Genomic DNA, 26,404 nt, shown 5'->3' with positions numbered 1-26,404 from the left:
GACTTGTACATCATCTAAATTCAACGTTATCCATGATACGTTTATGTCACCTAACTTATTTATATTATATATTCCATAAAAATAAAAATAATAATTGTAAGACAAAATGTATAATAAAGATTTTGTAAAAATTGAAAAATTTTATTCGTTTGAAATACATAATTATACATTTTAAAATATTAATTTTTATACTTTCGTTGCCTATTTAAGGTGTGTAGTTTAAAATTTCTTCTAATTGAATAATTTTAATAATTATTAAGGTTCCATAATAATGTAACTTATCTCAGGTTACACTACATTATATGGTCTTGAACGCCCATCTACTCAATACATCCATAGAAAATATATTTTTTAAATTTCAATTTGTTACTAACATCACCGAGTCTACACTATTAAATTGTATTAAGAATACCTAAAATAGAAATATATTGTACAGTATTGTATACCACAGAGGTCGAAAAATTCGAATGCGTGTTCAATAAAGTTGTGTGAAGTCTCGTGCCGTTCAAATGTCTATCGTTGCCAATCAAAGTTACAATATTGATTTTACATAGGTACGCACAACCGTCAATAAAGTTCAACGAACGATATCGGCGTATATTGTATTATTGAACACGTCATCAACCGGTAGGTATACGATAATGACAATGTATATCATTAGTTTTACAGGTTTCAAAGCACAGCCGCGTTAAATAAAATAGAAATATTTAATAACCCGCGTGTAGATGATGATACGCGCGTTAACATAATAATATTATAATATGATAACGAGCAGTGACGATTATTGTTAGTGCTCGTCGGCGATCTTCATGATTTAAAATAAATTTTTTTTTTTTTTATAGATATTTAGCATTCACCGGAATGTTTAGCGCGTTAATAATGCCGGCGGAAAGGTGAAAAAGGAAAGTTAAAGTGATTATAACGTCACAATAATTACATTAGTATTGTCTGTTTTCCCGCATTCGGCCGAAAAATGAACGGCCAGTCGGTTTTCGGGGGGAGGGGGGATGAAAAGATGTGTAATATAGTTACGGTCGACGGTTCCAGCCATCGCCGGACGGACGAATATGCACGTGGTTCGACCTTCGCGAAGACGATTATATTGAGCGCGCGTGTTCGTTTTTTTTATGGTGACGAACTGATGAAAATACAGACAAACTTCGTCACGAAAACGAAGTCATCGAGACGCGGTAAACAAATCAAGGCTGAGCGAGGGAGAGAGCGCACATTATCATCATCATCGTCATCACATACGCATAACATTAGATACGTCGTCGCGCGGCGAATTATAATAACGTTGTATCATTATAGGCGCGTATTACGCGCTACCGATCTCATTGCACCGGTGACTGACAATCGTCGGATCCTTGGTGGGAAGGTCAAGACGACGACCGGGCTAAAAAACGGCTGTTGCCGGTAAAGCGAGAACAAAAAAAAAAAAAAAATAAAAAATAAAAACCCATCATTTCGCGGCAGAAGAGGTGGAAGAAGTAAAAAATGATATCGTTATATATGTATTGTCATGTTCGCGAATGTATACGTCCGGGCGGCGGCGATTTTCCGGTTCCGTATAAAAAACCGATTCTCCGAGAATATCCTCCGCACATCGCGAACGCCGTCCGTCCGATGCGATCGTCTCGCGCACGCAGTGATAATATTATTAACACATGATATACACGTAGGTATCGTTGTCGCCGGCTGTACGAAAAAAAAAATATAATATATTTAACGCACATTTGTAATATAATATAATACAGTATAGGCAAGGTGACGATTTTCTTTTGTTTTATCATATCTTCCCTCTCGACGCGTGTTGATTGTACGACCGATTCGCCGACGTGTGATATTTCGACAGCACAATATACTGTACGGCAATAATAATACTGTATAACTGTAATATTATATTCTGTTAGTACCTGTTTTGTTGTACAGCGTATACTCGTGGTCTGCGTCAGGGCTATTCATTCCTACCGCACAGACGTTATGTTGCCGCGGGTTTTGGTGGCCGTTCAGGTGTTGCACGCCGTCGCGTTGGCCGAAATCCTGAAACCCACCTGGCACCAGTATTACTACCCGGGACACCATGCGTGAGTATTCCTAACACAACACAACGACGTAGTAGCGATTATTACGACTTACCGGCGGTATATTTAATACGATATTATTTTTCGGAGTGACGATTGAAAAAGCTCCGTTTTTGATATGATGCACGTGTTTATCGAGATCGGTTCAAAACTGTTTTTTTTTTTTTTTTATAGAACTATGTCTACTGAAAAATAAACAAAATTGTAAATCTTCAGCAAAATATTTTTACAAAAAAACCTCGTAACGTTCTAAAAAAATTACAAAACACAAATACTACCATTTGTTTTTTTTTTGATTTATAACCGTCAATGAACGTAGACCGGATACTATCAAATAATTCTATTTTGTTATATTTATTAAATAAACCATTAAAACACAAAAATAAATTATGGATTTGAAGGATGATATATCACCCTAGTCACCCATCCCCGTACACCCATCACTATGATTTTAAAATATAATGTTATAATAATTGCGAACTTTTTTTTTACATTTAAAATCGAAGACTGGGGATGGTACTGAGTACTGACGTTAATCGTTTCACCCTCTGCCCCATAATTTATTGAAAAACAACAATATCAGCTAAGGGTTTACATTTACAAGGATGAGGTACAATAAGAGAGGTTTCTATTCGTCTTGTCCGTTGTCTTCTGCATACATGCTAATGTTATCTTAACTACGTTTATATTTGGATGGGATTTCGTCGCCTTCTGTCTTCGTCTTAATTTTTTGACAGCACCTCTAGAATGTAGCCGTTTATGACTCTAAACGTCTCGCTGCTCAATAACACGACCAAACTCAAGTTATCTGGCGTTATTTCAATATCAAATAGGGTACTGGTTCTATTGTACCTAGTGTGTCATGCGTCACAAACGAAAACGGTGTGGTATACGCGTCATCGATTTCATTTTTACAGTACCAACAGGCCGGAGAGTTTAGTTTTTCGAATCGGTGCAGATAGGCTGGAAAACAGCCGTGCACGCTAAGTGCTCGCGTTATTTTGTAGTTCACCGCCGTGACTTCTTTTGACCCACACGTCCAATTTCAAAATGAGCGGGTGGGTCCACATACAAAGGGTGGATGAACCCCATCTTATTTAATATTATTGCGGTAGCTCTTCTTTTGAAATCTTCACTTTTGTGCTTTGAGACGTTTTCAAAGATTTTCTGTATTTTCATAGATATTAAGTTGATATTGGGGACATGTCTGATATTGCCGGTAAAGCATCTACCGATGTTGTGTGATATGCATACGCCACCCTCGATGATGTACGCCTTTGTACTTTAGCCAGTTCACTTTTACCTTTTGCCCTTTTAAAAGATTGTAGAAAAGACCATATTCTTGCTTTCGATTTATACACCTCTTTACTGTCAAAAGATGTCTGTATGTGACCATAGCTATTTCCTTTCATTAACAAAATAAGAAATCCTTACAATCTATTAATGTAATATATTGTATACATGAAATAAGAATATATTTTTTTTTGTCTTATTATTTTTATATCAATTGAAATAAATAGCAATTACCAAACAGTTTAGTTAACCAAATAATCAATGTCACCATGTGATAATTAAATTATTTATTAATATTTCTTATAAATACAATTATTACCAATCTTATTTTTTTATAATTATACGACATTTCAGTACTGAATGAACACTTAAAAAAAAACATTGTAAGTGGGCAATATAAAAATTTATGTGTATCACAAATGTCTTACATATGAAATAAGTTAAAAAAAAAACTTAAATATTATAGTGGATAAAATAAGATATTTATTTCATAAGTTGGATGAATAATATGATTTTAAGTTCTACTCTTTTTTTTTTTTTTTTTTTGGTGTATGAATACTTCTAATTTTATAATAAATTAAGTCATAGCAATTACATTGTTTTCATAATATTCAATCTCATGAATAATAAATATATTTGGTTTTTATTTATAATAATTTATTATACAAATATGTAATCACTAGTCATACACAATTCTATGCTAGAGTTTATATTATACATAATATAATATAATATACTTTTATGTATAATCATAAAATATATCATAAATATAATACTAATTATTAATAAACAATATTATGACGATCGGATGCGTGTATTTTAGGCTTAATTAGAATTATGAGATATTAAATATTAGGATCTAATTTTTCTTTATATTACAAAATACAACACTACAACAGTTGTTATGTTTGTTGTTATTAAAACGATTAAAATAATAATATATATATATACTAAATAATTTTTTATAGCTAAAGTATTGATAATAATGATAATTATAAGTCCAAACAGGATCCAGTATATTGCGATAGGTTATGAATATTATACTTTCAGCTTTGGACAGGAAAGAATTTGTAGATGTAGATATAAGATGGCGCTGTGTTCATTGACGCAATTACAAATAGAATTGGTAGGGTAACAAAGTTTATAACTTTTTTCATTAGTATTCATTTATTTGTGTTTCAATATTTTTACTGAAACTTTCAGCCCTGTACTCGATGACACACATTTGTTGTTGCCAGCTGTTTAAATTGGATTGAATTTCTGTTCGTAATTTTATCGGGAAAAAATATCAGGCACGAATCTCAATAATAATAGGTACAACGAAGGTACAATCCTAAATTAAAAATAAATCGATTAGCTCACAAATATAGTTTTTATTCATTATAATATTTAAAGAACTTATGAATCTAATAAAATTTCGTTTTTTGTTTATAAATTAAAATGTTTGCTGCTTATTGTTTGTTAAAATAATATAAAAACAATACATCTTTTTTTTTATAGTCTATGTTCAGCATCGACTGTCTATGATTTACGTATGTTAAAATAAACTAAGCTAGGAACAATTTAGCAATTCTCTTAATGACCGAGTAAAATATAAATTGACGATTTTTTATTTGACAGCACTGTTCGATGCCCGATGCTCATTCACCCTGACCGCGGTAAGTCACGGGCTACATCGAATTAATCGCTAAAAAAATTGTTCTCCGCGATAACATTATACATTATTGTATCTTAAACGAATGTCGACAGCGAAATATAATGTATATTTTATACGATTTGTTCTGACGGTATGTGCACACATTTTTTTATTTTTATACTTTTTGCAACACGTCATAATAAGACTTTTATGGGTATTTTTATATATATATTTTAAACTACAGAATATAAAATATAGATGTTGTAATCTAGTTTGCAAAAGCGCCTAAAACTTTTGAAAATATTGTGAAAGACGTTAACGTCGTAGAATTTATAAAATGTATGGTTTTTATTTTTTATTTTTTTACGATCAACCAGAATAAAAAGTCTGATTACACGTACGGCATTTGAGATTTTTTAATTACGCGTAAAATGTATTCGGGATTATTTTTAGCGCGAATTCTACTCGACAAAATTCTAATAAATTTAATCCTACAGACAGTTTACAAAATTTAATCAGTTCTAGACGCCATCCAGAGAATTCTTAAATAAAAGAAACGTTTCGCAGACGTATTGTTTTTGCGGTATATTGTACGCATTTATATACGACACAGTCGCGCACGAAGGAAGTGCGAGCTATTATAGAAACACTTTACCATAAAAACAATAGTGTTGTTTTTTCTTTCTTTTAGAACTTTGAATTTTAAAAAAAACTGACTTGATTTAAAAAAGAGTTTATATATTAGAAATATATATATGTATAAATATTTATTATGTAGTCAGTATATTAATTGTTATTGGTCGTTTTAAAATATCCATTGAAAATGGTTTCTTTCAAACGGGTTTTTATTATTATTATTATTATTTTATTAATTTTTTTAATAAAATAGAAGAGTCAATCTCTACACGACGGATTTACGTGCTCTGACATATTTAAACGATGAATTTTAAATTGTGTTAGGATTTTTTTGTCACGTATTTGACATTTTCTTAACTGTACCATACCACCGCACCACACCAATACACTGTAGTCACATGCTTGAAGAGGTGTTTTTTCGTTGACATTAATCGTCGAATGATTTTATTTCAATTGTCGAAATTCATTATTTAAAATTGTCCGACAATATCCAGCAACATTAAAATACTTTAAGCACAAATGAACAATTAGTGTTATTCAAATGTAATTAGGTACTGAATAAAAACCCAAATATAACCACCAATTAGTTAGTTTGGAACAAAAAAAGAGACTTTTGGAATACCGTGCACAAGTACTTCACCCTTCCGGGAATGTAATTGTTTGAATTTATTGTATTTTAAGTGCATTGTGGGGCCTATTAAAATTATGTACCCCCTTTAAATTCTTCTTTTCCCGTCTGGCCGTTTGACCAACCCGTGAGTTATTCAACAGTATTACTTCAAGAGCCACAAAACGGTGACTGGCCCAATATAATAATATCATACCGGACGTTTCGGGAATCAGAGTGTAAAATAATGTATAAAATAACCAACCCTCTTGACGGGCAACAAAACTGCAAACTCGGTTAATATTAAATTATTACCTACTTTAATATCTTTAATACAAAGAGATTACAATATTTGTGTAATTACAAAAGTTCGTTCATTATACTATAAATATATCATAATATGATATCTATGAACATTGAACACTATAATATAGTATATTTGTATAGTAGTGGAGTGAAATTCCTGGGAATATACTAGAATTAACATGAATCATAAAGATATTTTTAGGGTATGAATTATTGTTTACTCGTCGTAAGTCTAAATGTTGGTGTATTTAATTTAAATATTGGAGAATAAGTTTTTTGATAAATATAAGTATAAAATAATACTTAAACTGGTGGAAAATATAAAAATACCATAATATATTAGGTTACAATATAAGGATTCCAATAATTGCGATAGACCTCAAAATAGACTATTGATTAAATCACTGACGCATTTATTTATATGATTGCCTTAGTTAATTCATAACCTTATAAATAATAAAATAAAAATATTATTTATACATATTTTAGATTTACGGGGCAATAGAAAAAATCTAGATTGTTCATTTTTCTATGTATATTTTTCTATGACTAATTAAATTTGGGAATTTTTAAACCTCAATAAATCAGATTAACAAAGTACCATAAATATATTATATTTTAATCAAATCAAGAAATTATTATCGAACGTAACAATATTTTTTCTGAATTAATTTTGTGATCACACAATTAATCTATGTGTAATCTATGCGTCTCCATAATCATATACATAATTTATGTATGTGACGAAAAAGTAATTTCATACGTATACATATAATACAAATTTTACACTGTAAGTTTATCTTTGAAATTCTTAATTTTAAATACTTATTGATAAATGTACATAAAAATCAACAGTTGCAAAATGTCCTATTAACATACTTAACATTATTTATTTTATTAATTGGATTAATCAAGTCATATAAAAATTTTGTAAAGCTTAAAAAATTTGTTTTAAAACTACATGCAAAATATTTATTAAAAAGATATAACTTTAAACATATTTGGCATTTTGGCACCGGGAATGTTCCTTCGCATGAATTTGTTGGAAGTGTCATGCCTAGGTATAGATAGCGATTATGGTATAATCTACAACTTTCGAATTTTATTCTTGTTAATTATGATTTAACGTAGTTGCGTCTCGTGATGCTAGGACAATAAAATTATCTGTAAAACGAAGCATTTTGTGCGTTTATTATGCAAAAAAAAAGAATAAGAAATAAAAATAAACAAGACGCTCATCGTAACTAAATTAATGAAATAACAATGTAATTAAAAACGATGAGCAATGGAAAATCAAACTTTCTCTGAAATCTAATTAAAATATTTATTGTTCGATTAATATAAATATACTTTTTTTTTTTTTATAAACTTTAGTGACTTATACGAAACAGTTTTTTCCCATTAAGCAGTGTCGTTAAAAAAAAAAAATCTTCGAGCTTTAAAGCAAAAAAGTAGGATTTCTTTGTCAAAAAGAAGAAGCTTTTTAAAACGTATTTATACATTTTGGCACGAAATATTACGGCCCTTTGACCGTTTACAAACACGCGCACATCACTTTCTCACGTATATTATAGTAAAACACACGCATACATACACCAACACACTCACACATACATATATATATATTATTATACTCATGTATGTGAATATATATCTGTGTGTTTGAGTAGGAATCGTAATAAAACCTTCACTAGACACTTTATTTTAGACTTTCAGTATCGCGATCACACACAATCTGACGCAGTTTATTTTTGTTTCAGTTATGGTATACGGTATTTTGAAAAGCTGGCCTCGATGCGAGAGAACTTCCAGAAAGGCATACCATATAACAAGTAATGATTTTTACCAAAGCTGGAAACATAAATTAGCATAAAATATAATATCATGGTATAAGTTATTCTAGTTTTGGAAATGGCTATAGTTATACTTATACTTGTTATACAAATTTTTAAGTCATGAATTACTATTTAATTATTAATTTTTTTTAAACATTATTATATTATAGATACATAAGTACCTTCTTTGAAATAATCATAAATGGGAAATTATAATGAAAGCATATTTTATCATATGATTAGTGATTGACTGCGGTTTAAAAGTTTTATTAACTATTATAAAAAAGTGACTTTGTAAAAATCGTAAAAGGATACTCATAAAAACCGCCAATATATTAACGTTTGATTAATAATAATAATGATAAAAAAAAACCAATTTTATCAAAACGGATGTTTTACTCGTGAAAACGTGCAAAGGCGTGACGATCCTAGAGGTTTCCGACGATTCTTACAGCAGTTGTAGCTTTTTATTTTCCATTTTCAATTGGTCTGATTTATTATTTATAAAACGCAGCAGTTAATCTACCTATATGTGTACAGGTTTAAAAGTTACAACCTATTGGCTTGACATGGGTACGTGTTTTCGGGACGTTACGCCCGCGCGACACGCTCGTCGGCACTAGGCATCTCTCTAAACGATTTCGAATCACTCACGAGTTTACGCTTGTTATTTTTTTCTAAATTCAATAATTTTTTGTGTACCGTGCTTGGCAGTTACGGAATTTCAGTGGACTTTAGTCGAAAATAAACCGTACTCAAACACAACCGTGCAAGGAACAAGCATGCATCTGTACCAATATATTATGCAATATATATGGGGTAATTCACTAAGCGTACTTACTTTTAGATTCTGAGCGGAACGATGAATGTATTGATTTTACAATGATAGGGTTTTTTTCCTCTCATCACCTTTTGGAGCAGTAAAAATGATTCAATTTAAACTTTGGGAATGATTTCTGGCAGTGAATTGGATCTAGACGGTACTTTTAAGGATCAGATGTAAAAAAATTCCTAGTATTTTTTAAAATAACTCGGGAAAAAGAAAACAAGTCTAGCAAGTAGTTGCCGCTCTACTGTACGATAGATGTCGAAAGGATCCCTGTGATGGATGTATTAAATTTAAATTCAATACCCAATATATCATTATATACGCAAAATAGTTCTGACTGGAGACAGTCTATCAGCCTATATCATTAAGTAAATGTTATATCCAGGGCTATGAATTTTTTTTTTTTTTTTTTTTTGGTGATTGTAAAACGTAGCTTTGTAAATACATAATATGAATTATGTAACAACAAATACATTTATGAAACTTTTATATTACATTTTTTTGGATTTTTTATCTTTTTAATTAAATTCTTTCAATCAACATCTTTTAAAACCTTTAATATATTTTTTTTAAATGTTTCAGGTGAATAGAATTATTAAAGAATCAATAAATTTCAAAATAAAAATTAAAATTAAGTCAACTTTCTCTTAATTTTTTTTTATTAAATAAATAAATGTTCATGCATAATAGTATAATATACTAATATCAATATAAATACAAAAATAAATTAAAAACTATTTAAGTGCATTTTAAGTACATTTTTTTGATATTTTAAACGCATTTTTTATAAAGGTTTTTTATTGCTATAAATGCACAGCCCTAGTTATAATAATATTATGATTAAAGTAATGTAATTAATTTTATTATTAGTATTACAATTTCGTGTATAATATTCATTACGTACCTACTTGATATATTATGTCCGTGTATCGTTCTAATAATATTATAGTTTGGTCTATAAATAACCAATCCAGGTTCTTGGGATCTGACGATATGTATTTGAAGTTTTAAAATGCCATTTTATGATAAGGGTACCTAAATATATTATATAAGGTGTGTAATATTTTAACTATAATTTAATATTATCTTTTATATAAGTAGGACAATTTGCATAAGTACTAATACGAAAATATTGAACTTGTAAAATCAATTTATGACTTTTTTATAGTATAAATAGCTATAGTAAAGTTTATGCAGATCTATAAAAATCTAAAATAGTTTCCAAAAATCCTATAAAAAGACACTTAAAAGTATTTTAAGAATGCTGAAAAAAGTCGTTCTGCTGTACAAACATAAAAGATGTCAAACGTACATCGTCATTGAAAAGGTCGCTGTAATGGATGTGCTTAATTCGAACTCAATGATAAATAATTATTGAATACGTACAATTATTTTTAGCGGAGACGAACTTAGCGGGTTGGCTCTTTATTTCTAAAGACATTTTATTATAAAATATTCCTACCAATTTTGTAATTTATTTTTTTAATAGTAAAACGGTAGGTTAACTAATTTTTATCAAAAACAAATCGCATATACGAGTATTATATAATCCTAATTAATATTAGGTATTACGAGAAAAAACCTATACTGAACCAACTTTTTATAAATATTATTATGTATTAATACAACTATTAGTATCTTGAATATTTTTTATACATGTCAAATAATCGGATATTAAAAAAAAAGATAATTAAAAAGAGCAATGAATTAATAATAATAAAAAAAATTATTTTTACTATTTTATCTTCGTAAATTGTATCAAATTTATAGCTGGAATAGTTTTGTTTTCAATCGTCGTATAAAACAATTAATTCGCTACAAAATCAAAATTTTACTTATAATATTAAATTCGAAAATAAAAATAAAACTGTTGAAAACAGAAATTCGATATCTTCGATGATATTTTTCGTTATAAACGGACCGTGTTGCGCGTAATCGCCGTGTTCTGATATTGCACACATAATATGATATCATGTTGCGACGAAACAAACATCAAACTCATAACACGATATTAAAATACACGTTTTTAGGACCCGTAAGCTCGTGGAACACTAGTCAAACACGAACATCAGCGAGTTGTATAATATAATATTGTAAAAGTAAAAGACAACGTCAATACCCAAATAACTAGAATAATAATATATGATATTACGAGTATATTCCCGGTATTCCCTTGTATTATTAAAATACATTAATTATTCCTCTCTTCTTTTAGATGAGGTTCGACGGATACTCTACGTTTAGACGATGCTTTATTTTATTTGTTCATATTTAAAATTATTATTTTTACCGGTTATAAACGATTACGAATTTCGCATAACTAAAATATTACTTACCTAATAAATATGTATTATGTTTGAATAAATTAATGTTCCCTGGAGATTGCTTAAATTATATGTATACATTTACCTGGTATTTAGTTGAATTCATCGGAGTGAAATTATATACTATGCCACTAGGTTACAGCCTTTAAAGTCGTTGTTGTGTACAGTAGAAATCGTGTTGTATATACTTGTCTCGTGTTAAATTAGTCTTCTAATAAAAAATAACAATATCTATATTGTATAAGTTTGAAAAAATATGCATATTATGCTTTTTAGTTTTTTTACAAATGTATATTCACTGAATACATAGGACAGTTTTGTTAATTTAAAAATTAAATATTATATTGTTAAGTGGACAAAAATTGAAGTGGGAACGGTGGGAACGAAAAGTAATGGCGTTTCGAATCCAATTATTTTGATTAACAACGCAAGGAAGTAATAATGATGATTATAATCATATAATTGTGTAAAAATAAATAAATAATGAAACCAAAAATCTAATTATATTTGTTTAACAACGAATTAAGGTCAACGTAGAATATCGACATATGAATATTAATAATAATTTAACATTACGCGTTTTATACTCGATCAAGATTTATAGTTATTAAAATGTTAGTATATTCTTATTATTAAGTGGCCGGCAAAATAAAACGAGGTTCTACTGCGAATCTAATAAGATTCTACACAAAAATCGAACATAAGTTAAAAAAATAAAACAAAAGTTTATACCGATTTCTGATAAGGTACTTTAGCTTCCTACAATAATAAAATCTCGTTACTTATTTTGTATACGGAAGAACAGAAAATCGGTTTAGTTTTAAAATTAATTTCATAAACTGAAACTCTAGAAAAAAATATTACTAACAATAATTAAACTATAAATAAACATCTAGCGATAAACTTAGTTGCAAGTAGTTGTAATTAATTAATCAGATTATGATTCTACTAATTTTACTACAATTTTAGGATTATGTAGAAAACTCTTAATTGACTAAAAAAAAAAAATAGTCTAGAATATGAATGTTAATTTCAAATGAACAAATTTGATTATTTTTATTATTAAAATAATTAAAATATTTGTATGAATTACATTTTTCTACCGGACTTAATATACTTGATATATATATATATATACGTATATTTTTTTAATTAAAAAATGATAGAGGAAATCTAGATTGTTCAAATCGTTTAAAAAATTTATATTTATTCTGTATACCAGTAAGTACCTAGATACAAGTGGAATGGAAATAATTTCGCTTACAATATTTATATATAAATGCAGTTTAAAAAAAAATAGAGAAACAAAACATGTACGTTGTAAGTAAATAATGCATAGAGAATTTTTACAGATGGGGATTTTACAACCGAATAGACACCGCTTCAGCGACGGAGAGCAAAAAGACACGGAGACTGCGAATCGGCAGTGGATGGTGGAAGTTGGTGCCGCCGACGGGAGCCGAGATCAATTGCGAATTTCCGAGTACTGTGCCGGTGATATCCGTAAGTTCGAGTCTGACAAATACAATTAACGCTAATTGGAACGGACAGGTGGCGCAGAAAACCGAACTGATAAATAAAATAACGTTATGTGCCTAATGATATTATTATTTCCGTATTATATTACATTAATCACGGTTTAACATTTTACTTGATTTTTAACCGTAATATATTAATAATAAAGTCCGGAGAAATGGATTTTCGAAAACAGTTTTATAACATCGACGTGAGTATGGCCAGTGCATCTGGTATTGCAAAATCGTCTTATTTCACCGAAACAGCAGCAACTCACGTTTAACATCAATATTATATAAAAATTTTGTTTTCTACGAAATATCTTATATATTACTTACTAAAAGGAATTTTCAATGACATTTGGTGAGGAATCGATAATGAGGTGTATACGAACTTTCTTTGTTACTTTATTGCTTGTGTAAACGGAGGTGGTGATGCGAGAAACGGGAAATTTTATTGAAATCCTTTTTGTTTTTGTTTTCAGGGGGGGATAGACATTTCAGTAAAGTATAGTCGACTGGGTTGATGTTTGACGAATGCTTACTCAAATGTGTTAAGAAAAATGATTAAATGATGACTGATGAGTTTCGATTTAAAGAGACATACTAGACAAATAATAGCTTTCCATAATAATATATCTGTTCGAAAAATAAAACAGTTTTCGTAAATTTGTTTGGATAAAAAGTAGCCTTCTGCTGTAACGGTAAGCCCTTTTTTCCGCAGTAATAATTCGTAACTATATTAGTTATGTCAATAGTATTAATATGTATAGATTGTACGCTTGATTTGTGTATGGAGATTATACGTAAAATATAATATTATACACTCGTAATAATAAATTATTGTACTGTAAATATTTTTATTTATTAAAATCGTCAAAACGTTTCACGGCCATGAACACGAATCAATATAATATCAACCTATAAATTAAGAAGAAAAAAAGCGATCATAAAAAAAAAAAAAAACCTAAATAGTTATAAAAAAAAATATCTCTGTTTCTGTATAATTTTTATATTTATTAGTTTACTGGGAAATTTCACGTTTGATTCTAAATAAAATATGAAAAAAAAAAAACAATGTTTCATTTTTTTATTGAACCGTTTGTGTTTAAAAACAATACAGTTACAGATTGCGTGCGATAAACGTTGGACACAACATAATCATGCGAACATCACACCGGGTAATTGTTTTAATATAAAACTCGTCATTTAAAAACATATTGACCTTTTTAGAAAATACTATTTTAATTCCCCAATCATTACTTAACATTGTTATTAAAATAATTTAATAGATTTATTATTTTTTTTTTTTTTTTTTTTACTTTTTTGATTGAAATCATGCATCGTTAATCGTATTCTATAACAAAACATTTTTTGGAGTGTTTTGAATTTTACACGAGCAGTTGAGTATAGCTATAAATATACATTTTTCGTGAGTACAGTAAGACAAAATTTTGCAATAATATACCACTGTTTTCTTCACTCCACTTATTCAATTTTTTTAAAAGGGGTACTTCAATAATTACTTAATTAATTAATTGTTCGAATTTCTATCGAAACATTTGGAAAAGTATTTTAATTTGATATTTAAAATTAATAGCGTCACTTAAAAACATTATAATCAGATAAACAATATTAAAGATTACATTTTTATTTTTTCAATTATGTCGTTTATTATTGATTTTTAATTATCGGCCGTCCTTAATAACAAATATTTTCAAAAACCCAAATAGTTTCGAAAGTTGTGTTTATTTTACGTTAATATTATCACCCGATTAAAATTGTATACCTATTCGTTATAATAATACATACATATATATTTAGATTACTGTATTCGCAACAGTTTACGAGACAGTGTTTCGCGCGCAGTCGACGCTCACCGTTCAGATAAGACGATTATCGCGCGTGTACTTACGGAGACAGTTTTACTCATTTAATGTATACAATACTGTTATTGTCGCATTCAGAACTTTTTCGCGGTTTTTGCGGCTTGTTGTGTTTTAACTCGCTAACGGCCTTACGTTATTACTAAACAGACAAGCGCGTCGTCGAACAACGCGATTACAAGTGTGGTTAGGTGTGCAAAAAAATGATATCGCCATTAGTTGTGTTTACGACCCGTACGACGAACTGTAATTTCCTACTCGGAGTTCGATCGGATTCAAGGGTTCCGACGACTCACGCGATCGAAACGTCGTCGTTTAATAATAATATTATTTTCGCCGCGGTTGCAGTGTCCGGTATACTATTTAAACGGCGAGCCAGTGGCTGTGTAATATCACGCTAGTTCGTATATTACAAGTTTGCGGATTTTAACATAAAATATAATATATTAAATAATTATTATTTTACGAGCGTGACTATAATAAATACACCGATTGTATGTTCTACACTCGGTCAGCATCGTGATGTGGGGAAGTCATCTAAACACCGTGTGCATAATAATAATAAATAGTCTCGTCATCGTCGACACGCAGAACTGCATCACGCGGAGGCGTATTTGCGCTATACTGATATAATATCGTAGCCGCGTATTCGTCGGCGGACAATGATTTTTTTTTTTTATAATATTTTCTCTGCGGTCTCGTTCGTTTTTCAAGCCAGCAGGAGTCGTAAAATATCACGTACCGAAGTCGTTTAAAAACAAGTCTTCCGACGAGGGTTGCCGCAACATACGGATCGCTGTTGTGGTCGCGCGCCACCGTCCCGCCGCCAAGCCCTCCTGTGATAATATTATAGCAGTCATAACGACACGGCATCGTGGTTTACGGTGTATAATTTTGTCGGTTTTGCAGAACATCGTGTGGGAACGAGTGGACCCGGGAAAAGCGGACAAGGAGATGGCCATGAGGCGAATGGGCGAGGTGCAGACGTACGACATGCACCTGAGGCCCAAAGGCAGCACGCTGCATTTCCATGACGTGACGCCCCTGGACAAGGGCCTTTACAGGTGTCTTGCGTCGTCCGTGGACAGGCTGACGGGTGAACCGCAGACGGTGTTTCAGGACACGGACTTCTATCCGGATGTGGTCTGAACCGAGCGCGCCCGCTGATCAGCCCCGGGGACGACGGCCGCAGATGTCGTCGTGAGCGTGGGGCGAGACTGACAGCGGAGCTCACGCCGTAATAATAATATAATTTAATATCCCGTCGTATTATCGCGCGTGTACGTTTGTATTATATTTTGTACTGTTGTTGTTGTTATTATTATTATTATGCATTATGTATTATGTATTATTATCATTAATACCGTCGTCATTACCAAACAATATTCACGGGCTGATGTAGTAGTAATCAAAAAGTGCAGATGAGCCACAATTCAGACGCGTGCACCTGATATCATGTAATCGTGTAGATAATCTTAGTTCTAAACAGTGATAGGCCACCGACTCACATGTATCGGGACTGTGTATAGGCACTGTTAGAAACGAAATAATATTATCAAAAAACTCGTTCGTATATTATGCGCCGCAAACGTGGCGGGCATCATTACCGTTTTATCTAGACAATGTCATCTATAATTGTACAAGCACGAAAGGTATTTATGAGCATATAGCATTATATCTGAGGGTATGACCCTTCACACCTTCGAATACTGTAATATCGTTCACTCGTGAATATAATATTATGTGTGTCGGACGTTTAAATTTAGTACAATATTATATAGTGTCTGTTCAGTAACCGCGTCGGCGCGTTAATCCGATTGTCTTGCGGATCAAACGCGATCGCGTGGTTTGTAAAAAATGTCAAAGCTCTTCGTCACGCAAACAGTTGTATTTTTAGATAATAATAAATTATGATGCGCAAAACGTTTCGTTTGTTTTTTTTTTTTTTATTATTCATACAATTTATATTTATTATTATTATTGTTTTACGCGACCAATTTGTTTTTATTGTTGTTTGTAATACGTTAATACGTGACGAAAAGAAAATCCACTGACTATAATATGTCTTTTGGTAATTTGCGTTCGCTAACGGATTTCGAAGATAGGCTAATTAAACTATACTTCGTACAAAGCTTTAATAACTACTCGTTAAAAACTAATAAAAATATAATGAAGAAAAACTACGCAAAATTATATTGTTTAGTGATGTTTGTTGAGTTTCGTAATATTGAAATTTATCTATTTTGAGTTTTATGCAGAAGATTGGTTTGAATTTAGTCTACCGACTCCTAAGTACATAATAAATATACCTAGTGATATACGTCGAATTAAATTATTATTATTTATTAAAAACCCTCCACACAGGCGTCATAGTATGCGCGCGCTTATCTTACTTGTGGTATTTGATTTGTACGAGAGCTTATTAAAATATTCATATATATACCTAATATAACACGATATTGTCGGTTTTAATTTAAAGATATAACTTACTAACAAAATAAATCAAAAGATAGTGTAGCGAGCCAAGGTTATGTCGACTGCGGTGGTATATTTGTTTAAAATATTGTTTTTTTCTATCTATTTCGAGAAGTCAATATTTTTGTATTGTATAGAAAATATTGTCTTATAAATAAGTAGAATTAAAAATTCTCAGAATCAAGGGTATTATTTACATTTTAAGCAGTAACTACCGGTTTTGATCTAAGCCATTTTCAAGTTACATAAACATTAAAAAAAAAAAAAAAATTAATATTTTGATTTGATAAGTAGTAAAATAAATGGAACACTAAAATAAATAAACTAAAATACAGAACAACAAAAGCTCACAAAACCACTATGATGTGTAAAAACGGAAATGTAAAAATCACAGATTGTGAACATGAATTTTAATTATGTGCAATAAAATATTATGTTCTTTTGTGATTGCTATATACAGTTAACAAGTAATAATTTATTTTTTATAATATATATATTTATTATATTATCGCATCAATTTAATTGGATTTAAAATAAAATAAATGTAAACAACGATTTTATCGTTTATGATTGAAATACACAAACACACGATTTGTTATTAACAGCATATTATATTTTGGAGAGCAATTTTTTTTTTTACTAACAAATTCCGTATTAATTTAATCGTTTGATAAGTCGATAAGGATAACAACAAAAAAAAAAAAAAAATTAAAAAATTAAAAAATACGATCAGTCAAAATATTATAATATTACGCATTATACTTTTGTACTAGAGAACGAAACGCAAAAACAAACGGCAAAGTGTAATATCCGCCATCATAATTATAATAATGCTTTGCAATATGTGAGAGAGTCTGTACACCCAAAGATAAACTGTACAAAGGCGTTGTTTTGGAAATTGGAAGAGAAATTCTGTACTCACAGTACGTCGCTACGCCGCGTGAGATGTATAAAGAAAACAGATCTTTTGTCGTGATCCCTGAATATAATATATGTATTCAAATTAAAACTTGCACGCGTAGCGTACTTTATAAGCAAAATAACCTAAACTTCGTCGTTCAGTGTTATTGTATTATACCAACAGTATGTTTTTATTTTGTCGCATAGTTGCTCAATAAAAATGAGTTGTTGTTATTGTTTTTATTATGTTTCTCGAATGATCAGTAGACACGAAGTCTAATAATTTACCACCTTAGAGGCCGGGAGGACATGACTTTCAAGCGTATTTACATTGAAATATATTTTGTGAATACCAAAACTATTTATCACGGCGATTTTAAACGTTTGGAATTTATAAGTTTTGAATTAAAACCTAAACGTGTAAGTTTGCAATTTTCGACGCTGAACATGGTTTAAATTTCCATTGAATGAAACACCTCGTGTGGTTTGTATATCGATATGATAGTGTACATTTAATTTATTTTATTGAAATAAAATATTTTTTACATTTTCTTTATACTTAAATTACTATTTAATAACCTGGTGGAATGTGATTCACAATATTAAATGTATTTTATGTCTGTACAAAAATGTTTTCATGATAACAATATAATAACGTACTATTATAGGTATTATTATTATATAATGTGTATTTGTGAATATGTATTATATATATATATATATATATATATACTTTTTTTTAAGTTAAGTAGTCATCTAATAGTATCTATAGTACTTGTAAAAGCCGATTACTCGTGTATAACATTATACTGATATGCTTACCCGTACAATATTCCATTCTACGAATGTTAAAAAAATAAACAACAATATGTAATTGTATATAAAATAATCAAATAACAGTATTTTCGTTTCTCTCCGACATGCTTAAGCGGTTCTTTTGGGAAAATTTCAGGGTTTCTTCAACTGTGTATATTACAGGTATTATTTTAACAATAAAAATAAACACCATTTTTTTCGAAAAATACATTTCAGGAAATTTAGGATGCAAGGTTACGTCCGTATCAAAATAACGAGTGTTTGCCGTTGGAATATGATAATTTTGTATCTATAATCAACCTTACGGAAGTTTTTAAACTGAATGACTACTTACTTGGACATTGCGTTTCACGAAATGTATTTTTTCACGGCACGACGTAGTCTCAACATTGTTTTCTTACATCTTATATAGGACTGCCATTCGCTTGAACGATCATTACGGTTATTCCCTTTTCAACTGAACATATTTGGTATTAAATTGTCATAACACTTTAGGTAGTTAATGTAATTTACGGTCGCTTCGCAATGCTGTGGTATATGTGCGTACAATGTTTATATGTGCCTGCGATTTGCATATTTTAGGTTTCAGTGATATGAGCAGTAAATCGAGTGAACTTGAACCAACAGCATTCAATTGGAATTTGGAATATTATTAAGCAGTGTCTAGCTCGATGGAATCCACGCGAAAGTGTATACGGGACGATTCGCCGATAATAATATATTTTTTATACCGTTTAAAAAGAAGTAAAAATCACATGTGTTTAATGCCAATCGTTAAATACTTGATTATTTTTTAAACTGCAGATGCTTCTAAATTGGAGTTCTAAAGATTAGTTGTTGTGTTCTTAAACTCTGTTAACTAATCCTGGGAGCAAGATTGTCTTCCGAGAAATGTCTTTCTCATGGTAAATATTTACATCATACACCTATCTAATCAGTTATCACTTTATTAATCCATATTAATATAATAACGGCTATTAATACTCAAACGTTTACTTAAATATTGTATATTAGTGTTTGATCGCCTAAATACAAAGCCGTATTTTAGTCAGTAGTTATCATTCTCTGAAAATTGTTAATAATTATTATAATTATAATATACCTACTATATTATAATTTTAAAATATTCAAAGTCTAATAATTCATAAACCTTTATTAAATTGCAATAATTCTTAAATATAGTACGTACATTCAAATAACTCAAAATATATTTGTCTGAATTACAAATTATATTAAAGATTTCTAAAAAAATATCTGATAAACAGCTTGGAGAAAAACAATTATGTGGTTTGTATTAGAATAAAATAGCTTGCATTGATATATGTTGGACATGTTCAAGACGATAAAGAAAAATCAAGTATTCGAAAATATGGTATTTAATTCTTGAGTGTATGAAATAGAGAATATAGAACATAAATATTTTTACAGCTTAATAATAAAGATGGATATGAGCGTGGTTGGTGAATTGCGCAATATAATTTAATAATATATTTGCAAAATTCTAGTTGTTTGATCGTATACAACAATAACGTATGCATGTGATTTCGAGACAACGAAAAATATAGACTTAATTTATTATATATACGAAGGGACCGCACAATATTTGGATGTAAAATAATTATACCTAATCTCATTGTCCCAAGCGACATGACTACGAGTTAGATAAATTATTAAAACGTGATAATGATTAAAATACGTAAATTATATTATCTTCAACCGTTGGCCGTCAGTGTCATCACTGCTGTGTGCCCTTCCCGTCCGCCCAATATGAAAATCCTTGTACGTCGATATCAAGAATTTCTCTTTTCTAACTATATTTTCCCTCTATTCCCCGCGGTAATCACATACTGCGTACAAGAGGAATCCAAATTTATGGCGTGAACTCCGCCGTGATAATTATCGTAATACGTAATACGATGTGTGTATGTAACCACGTCTTAGGATTTTCTAATAACAACACGTGTAGTGTCACAAAGGTATCTTATAACTGAAAGTAGGACGGACCTGCGAGTGCGGTACCAAACGAATCCTATTCTATATTATAATAATATGTCGTTTTAGCGACGCAAAATATATCTTCGTACGTTCAAAAAAGGTTTTAATGATTATCGATATATTATCATCATCATCATCATCATCATCATTATTATTATATGTATTTGATGATATCGATGTATTTAATATAATATGATCCTGTATAATTTTGTATGACAATTATTTATTGTTTAAATTATAGAAACATTTTTCGGTACTCGTTGGTTGTCGCGACTAACTATAGTTATTAGTAAAGTGTAACACAAAATCGATGAACGGCTTCCAATAAACCAATTCCCTAAACACATATTATTTACAGGATTATATAGTTATCTAATTATTTAAATACATTTTTGAAATATAATTCGAGTTCATACCGGTTTTTGAGTAAAATTCCGAGGTATTGACTCGTGTAAAAGGCCACAACAATCATGTCATTATTAAATCTTACGTTTTTACGGTAAGGATTCAAATCTAGAAAATAAATTGAAAAATAAGTATAAATAAATCAAAAATATATATTATTCATGTTTTGAAAGTTAAGGGATGAATTTATCGACATTGTTAACTGGAGTCTAAATACACAGTGGTTTAACAAAGACGTGTTTTCTCTTTATTTTATTCACATTTTTAGTTTTATATTTTATCACTCATCAATGTTGGAATCGAAAAACCCGAAACGTGAACGTGTCTCACGCAATCTTTGTTCGGTCCAACGTAAATCAGTAAACGGGATTACTGCGCGCGTTTCGCCCATGAACGACAGCAAATTGACTTCCGGCACGTCATTTCGGACTTTTACGAAACAATATATGAAGCCTCCTGTGTTCACCAAGTACTGTTATTATTCTTTACTTTTTATTGTTGATATAATGATATATCGATTGTCAAAACTTTTACGTGACATTTTAATCGTTTACCATTGTATCCGTTTGTTACATGTCGGGACCACGTGAGCTATAAATCGAATGGTTCCGAAAATCCATGAAGAGAACGTTATACCCGCATGTGTTGTCTCTGTCTTACTAATGTGGATCATAGCAAATTTGCGTTCAGCAGAATACATTTTGTGATGTTAGCTTTAATATTAGAGTAAATTTACCTATTATAAAATTTTAAAGGTAAGAATATTATCTAGAAAATGTCATATTATGCTTTTATTGATATTATTATTTTAAAGTGAGTTATGAATATTTTAAAGTTGTAATATTTTACATAGTTATAACTCACTTTAAAAATATGATAATATCAATAAAAGCATAATATGACATTTTCTAGATAATATTCTTACCTTTAAAATTTTATAATAGGTAAATTTACTCTAATATTAAAGCTAACATCACAAAATGTATTCTGCTATCATAATATCCTTAATATTATTATGATACTGAAATTTGTATATTCTACATTAACCGTCGATTTGTGTGTGTGTGTATATTGTACGACCACATGTTTTAATGTTTATATTGTCATTGAATTATACTTATAACACTTATGTTAGTTATGCTACAACGACCCTTTGTGGAAGGTTTAAAAAAATAATACAATATTGTAATAAAAATTATAAAACGGTCTAAACATTTCCTGGAAACTTATATACAATTTTACATACTAACAAATTATATGGTAGTTAAAATGAGCACTGATAGAGTTGTTATACTAAAAAAACTAAGCCATCTCGGGACGTCTGGCAGTTGTGAAACATCAACAATTTTATTTTTGTAATAATGTTGAAAATTATTATTATTTTATTTTTGTAATAATGTTGAAAATTATTATTATTATTATTATTTTTTTTAATTATTATTATTATTTTTTTTTTTTTGCCGAGCTTCGGCGAATTGAGCCGACGAGCCACGAGTGGGGCGTCGCCACGCAACAGTCGGTCTCACTACCCTACCGCGCCATTAGATGTTTCACATCAAAAAAAAAAAAGAAAAAATTAACTTGATAGAATTATCAATATTATATTATTATATTACTATAAATATATATATTTTTTTAATTATTTTTATATTCTCACGTCAAAACGCGTAAATTAATAATCTACGATGGTTTTACGGGCCAATCAACGTTACAGAGTATAATTTTTAACGGACACAGTGTGTATTACTGGGAAAAAGTTATAATCATTGAAATTAAAACAAATTATCAAATAAATTATTTGAATATTTATTACAGTGATAGTTCTTTTAAAGGTAAACATTTTCATTGATAATTTTTCATTTTTAATTATGAATTAATTATAAAAAAAATAAAAATGTTACTTGTTTTCATCATTATCACTTTAAAGGTTATTTAATTTTTAATTTTATATTTCAAGTAGAATATTTTTCTGAAAATTTTGAAACCTTTAAACAAATACAATTTAAAACTAGTATTTTATTATGTAATTTTAAATAAAAAACACATTGCAAGTATTTAAAGTTTAAATAAGCTGAGCAGTGGTCCAAAGTTATGTGGGTTGCCTGTTTCATTCTTTTACACTTATTAAAATAATAAAATATAAAAAACTATAATATGCTGGAATTCAAAAAAAAATAAAAACTACAAATTATTTTCATCACTTTTTTTTTTTAATTGATTTTTTTCAAATTATGCGATCAAATTATTTTTAAAAGTGTACTAACCTTCGAAACTATGATTATTTACCTTTAAAAGAATCAAAGTTTATTATATATTTTTTGTACCGTACGATTTAACTCAATTGCATTAGAATAACTTGCGTAATAAAGGTAAACGCATTACCTAAGTATATATTATTTAACGTTTATTATTATTATTATTTTTTGTTTCGTTTTATCTTTTGTCGACAGAATATTTATGCTAATATCTGTATAAAAATGTGCCTTGTATAATATTTACCTTATTTGTGTGTACCTCTTTTACTGCCGAGTGTAAAATTAAAATTGGTATAATGTCAAGCTTTTTAAATATTATATAAATGACTATAAATTTTATATTTAATAAAAAGTAATTTACTTTTTAAATTATAATATATATATATATATAAGTATACAATATTAGATAGAATAGATGTTTATTTATTTATTTGTTGTATGTTATATTTTTTAGAGTCAATAGTTCGAGTTATCCATATTGCTTTGCTTAATACTTTTAAAATATTTTTATATTTTGTTTTACATTTTATATATTTTATATGTACCTAAGTTTATTTATTTCCAATATCAATATTTTTTTTCATTCAATAGGTTAAATGTTGTTTAAGTATTTAGATTTTATAGAAAATAAAATGTAAACTGCAATAAGCAATAAGTTTATAATAATTTATTCTGCCTTTGTTTCTCTTGACTTAAATTTTATTGAAGTATTCACGATCATCGGGATCATTAGGATCCTCGTCTAGTAGACTTTACTTTTATATCAAGAATAGACCTCGGATAATACTCGGATCTAAACGAATACACTGAAGTTTGAGGAAAATTTCAAACGACTTTAGAATATTTATCACGACGGCACCACGAATAAAATATCGATGTTATATAGATATTTTTAATTTACTTTAATCGTGTGGTTATTTCTAACACGACAAATGTTTAAAATTTTACAAAATTAAATCGCCGTTAATAATAGTGTAGAGTGTCGGTACATAATAATTCATGTGATGCGCGAAAAAAATAATTTCTTGGTTAGAGGAAAAACAAATATAATTAATATAAGCATTATATATTGAGTTAAAAATAATGATTTTGATATTGACGTCTCATTGTTAATTCAAAACAACACCAACATTTTTCGTAAATATTATAATGATAATAAAAACAATAATTTTATATAACAAAATAATCAGTATTTGGTTTTACTTTCTCTCCAATAAATGGATATATCTTCATAATTATTTAGTTTCCAATTGAATCTCATTGACTAGAGAAGTAAATACTTACGTACTACGTTTTTGTTTATAAGGAAATTCAAATAAGCCATGTTATTAAGTTCAAGTGGAACGTTAACATTTTGAAAATGTGTATAGGTCGTTCATTGGTTCATGTACTATTACATACAATGATACATGTAATGACATAACAATATTTTACACATAGATCAAAATCAAAATATAACTTAAGATATGATCATAAAACATTTTTTTATTTTATATTATAACACGGCACATTGTATAAGCAATTTTAATACAACGTATGTAAATAACGCCGTAACACGCGAAACAAAATTCCGTGATGGCTAACAGGACGTACTGAATTTATTGCAATAATATGTTTTATCTTAAAATATGTCCATACAATAAAAAAAAATGAGAAAATGAAAATATGTTTGATAAAATAATGAAGAATGAAGAAGCCTCGTCATTGGAAGAATTTTAACTTTTATTTGTACTAAGAGTTTTTAGCTGATTTAAAAAAAAATTATAATAATATTTTTTTACACCTATTTTAGAGTTATGTAAGATCGTGGTGTGTACCTAATTAAATTTAGGTGCAAACTTCTTATGGATCTAAACTTCTCTCAAATACATATAATACAGTTTCTGAACGTTCGGTACATATCCGTAAGCGTACGAACTTGATATAATCCAAATTAACGGGTTAGAACTGTATCGTTGAGCAAAACCCTGTATTCTCTGCGGTTAGTTTTGAAAATAGTAAGAATATGTGTATGTAGTTTAGTCAGTAATATTGTTACCTATAACCAATATAGTTGATCCAGAACAACTCTACGAGCAACTGATGATTTATATTATTAAACATCACCCACATAATTTAAAATTGATATGTTTTGTTGTATGTACATTTATTGAATTTGTAGGTACTAAAAAAATATTATTGCTGATCTTTAAACAAACTCAATATTTTTGAATATAGATAGAAAAAAGCTAATAAATAAAACAGTTCTAGATAAGTTATAAATCAAAATTCATAATAATTAAAAATGATATCATTGCATGTTATTAATAATGATTTATACGAGTTATAATCAGTTATAATTAATCATAATACACTTTAACTGAGTTTATTATCATATTTATTTACGTATGTATTGATAATAACATTGGATAAAATAAATTTCATCCATTCCATAAAAAGGTCAAAAAATGTCCATATAATTTAGTAAAACATAATTTTCACTAAATGGATACATTTCACGTGTTTTCATGAATGAGCTATTTCATAAGTGGATACGACATACTATATATATATTCTTTTCGACCAAGGAAATTGTGCAACATAAATACACGCATTATAGCATCGAACC

General features: G+C 29.1%; 1 protein-coding gene across 2 annotated transcripts; it reads left to right on the top strand.

Annotated features, from left to right (window-relative positions):
- The first annotated feature begins 1,622 nt into the window (after positions 1-1,622).
- LOC113548954 lies at positions 1,623-16,832 on the top strand. 2 transcript variants are annotated; one of them, XM_026950068.1, is made up of 5 exons: positions 1,623-1,866; positions 1,933-2,087; positions 8,323-8,394; positions 12,903-13,053; positions 15,860-16,832. In XM_026950068.1, exons 2-5 carry the CDS (start codon positions 1,984-1,986, stop codon positions 16,097-16,099), a joined length of 567 nt encoding a protein of 188 aa, XP_026805869.1. In that variant the 5' UTR covers positions 1,623-1,866; positions 1,933-1,983; the 3' UTR covers positions 16,100-16,832. The 2 variants fall into 2 exon arrangements, with proteins under 2 accessions (XP_026805869.1, XP_026805868.1); XM_026950067.1 differs by having other exon boundaries at positions 1,623-2,087.
- The last annotated feature ends 9,572 nt before the right edge of the window (positions 16,833-26,404 follow it).

Source organism: Rhopalosiphum maidis, chromosome 1 (assembly GCF_003676215.2).
Source record: "Rhopalosiphum maidis isolate BTI-1 chromosome 1, ASM367621v3, whole genome shotgun sequence".
Lineage (NCBI taxonomy): Eukaryota > Metazoa > Arthropoda > Insecta > Hemiptera > Aphididae > Rhopalosiphum > Rhopalosiphum maidis.
The sequence above is the reverse complement of the archived record's forward strand: the minus strand, read 5'-3'. Positions and strand labels throughout refer to the sequence as shown.

Bases quoted from the DNA above. Each gene is read 5' to 3' on its own strand.
- LOC113548954 (XM_026950068.1), top strand. From the start codon at position 1,984: ATGTTGCCGCGGGTTTTGGTGGCCGTTCAGGTGTTGCACGCCGTCGCG. The intron at 8,395-12,902 runs GTAATGATTTTT...GAATTTTTACAG, and splicing joins AAAGGCATACCATATAACAA to ATGGGGATTTTACAACCGAA. The intron at 13,054-15,859 runs GTAAGTTCGAGT...TCGGTTTTGCAG, and splicing joins GTACTGTGCCGGTGATATCC to AACATCGTGTGGGAACGAGT.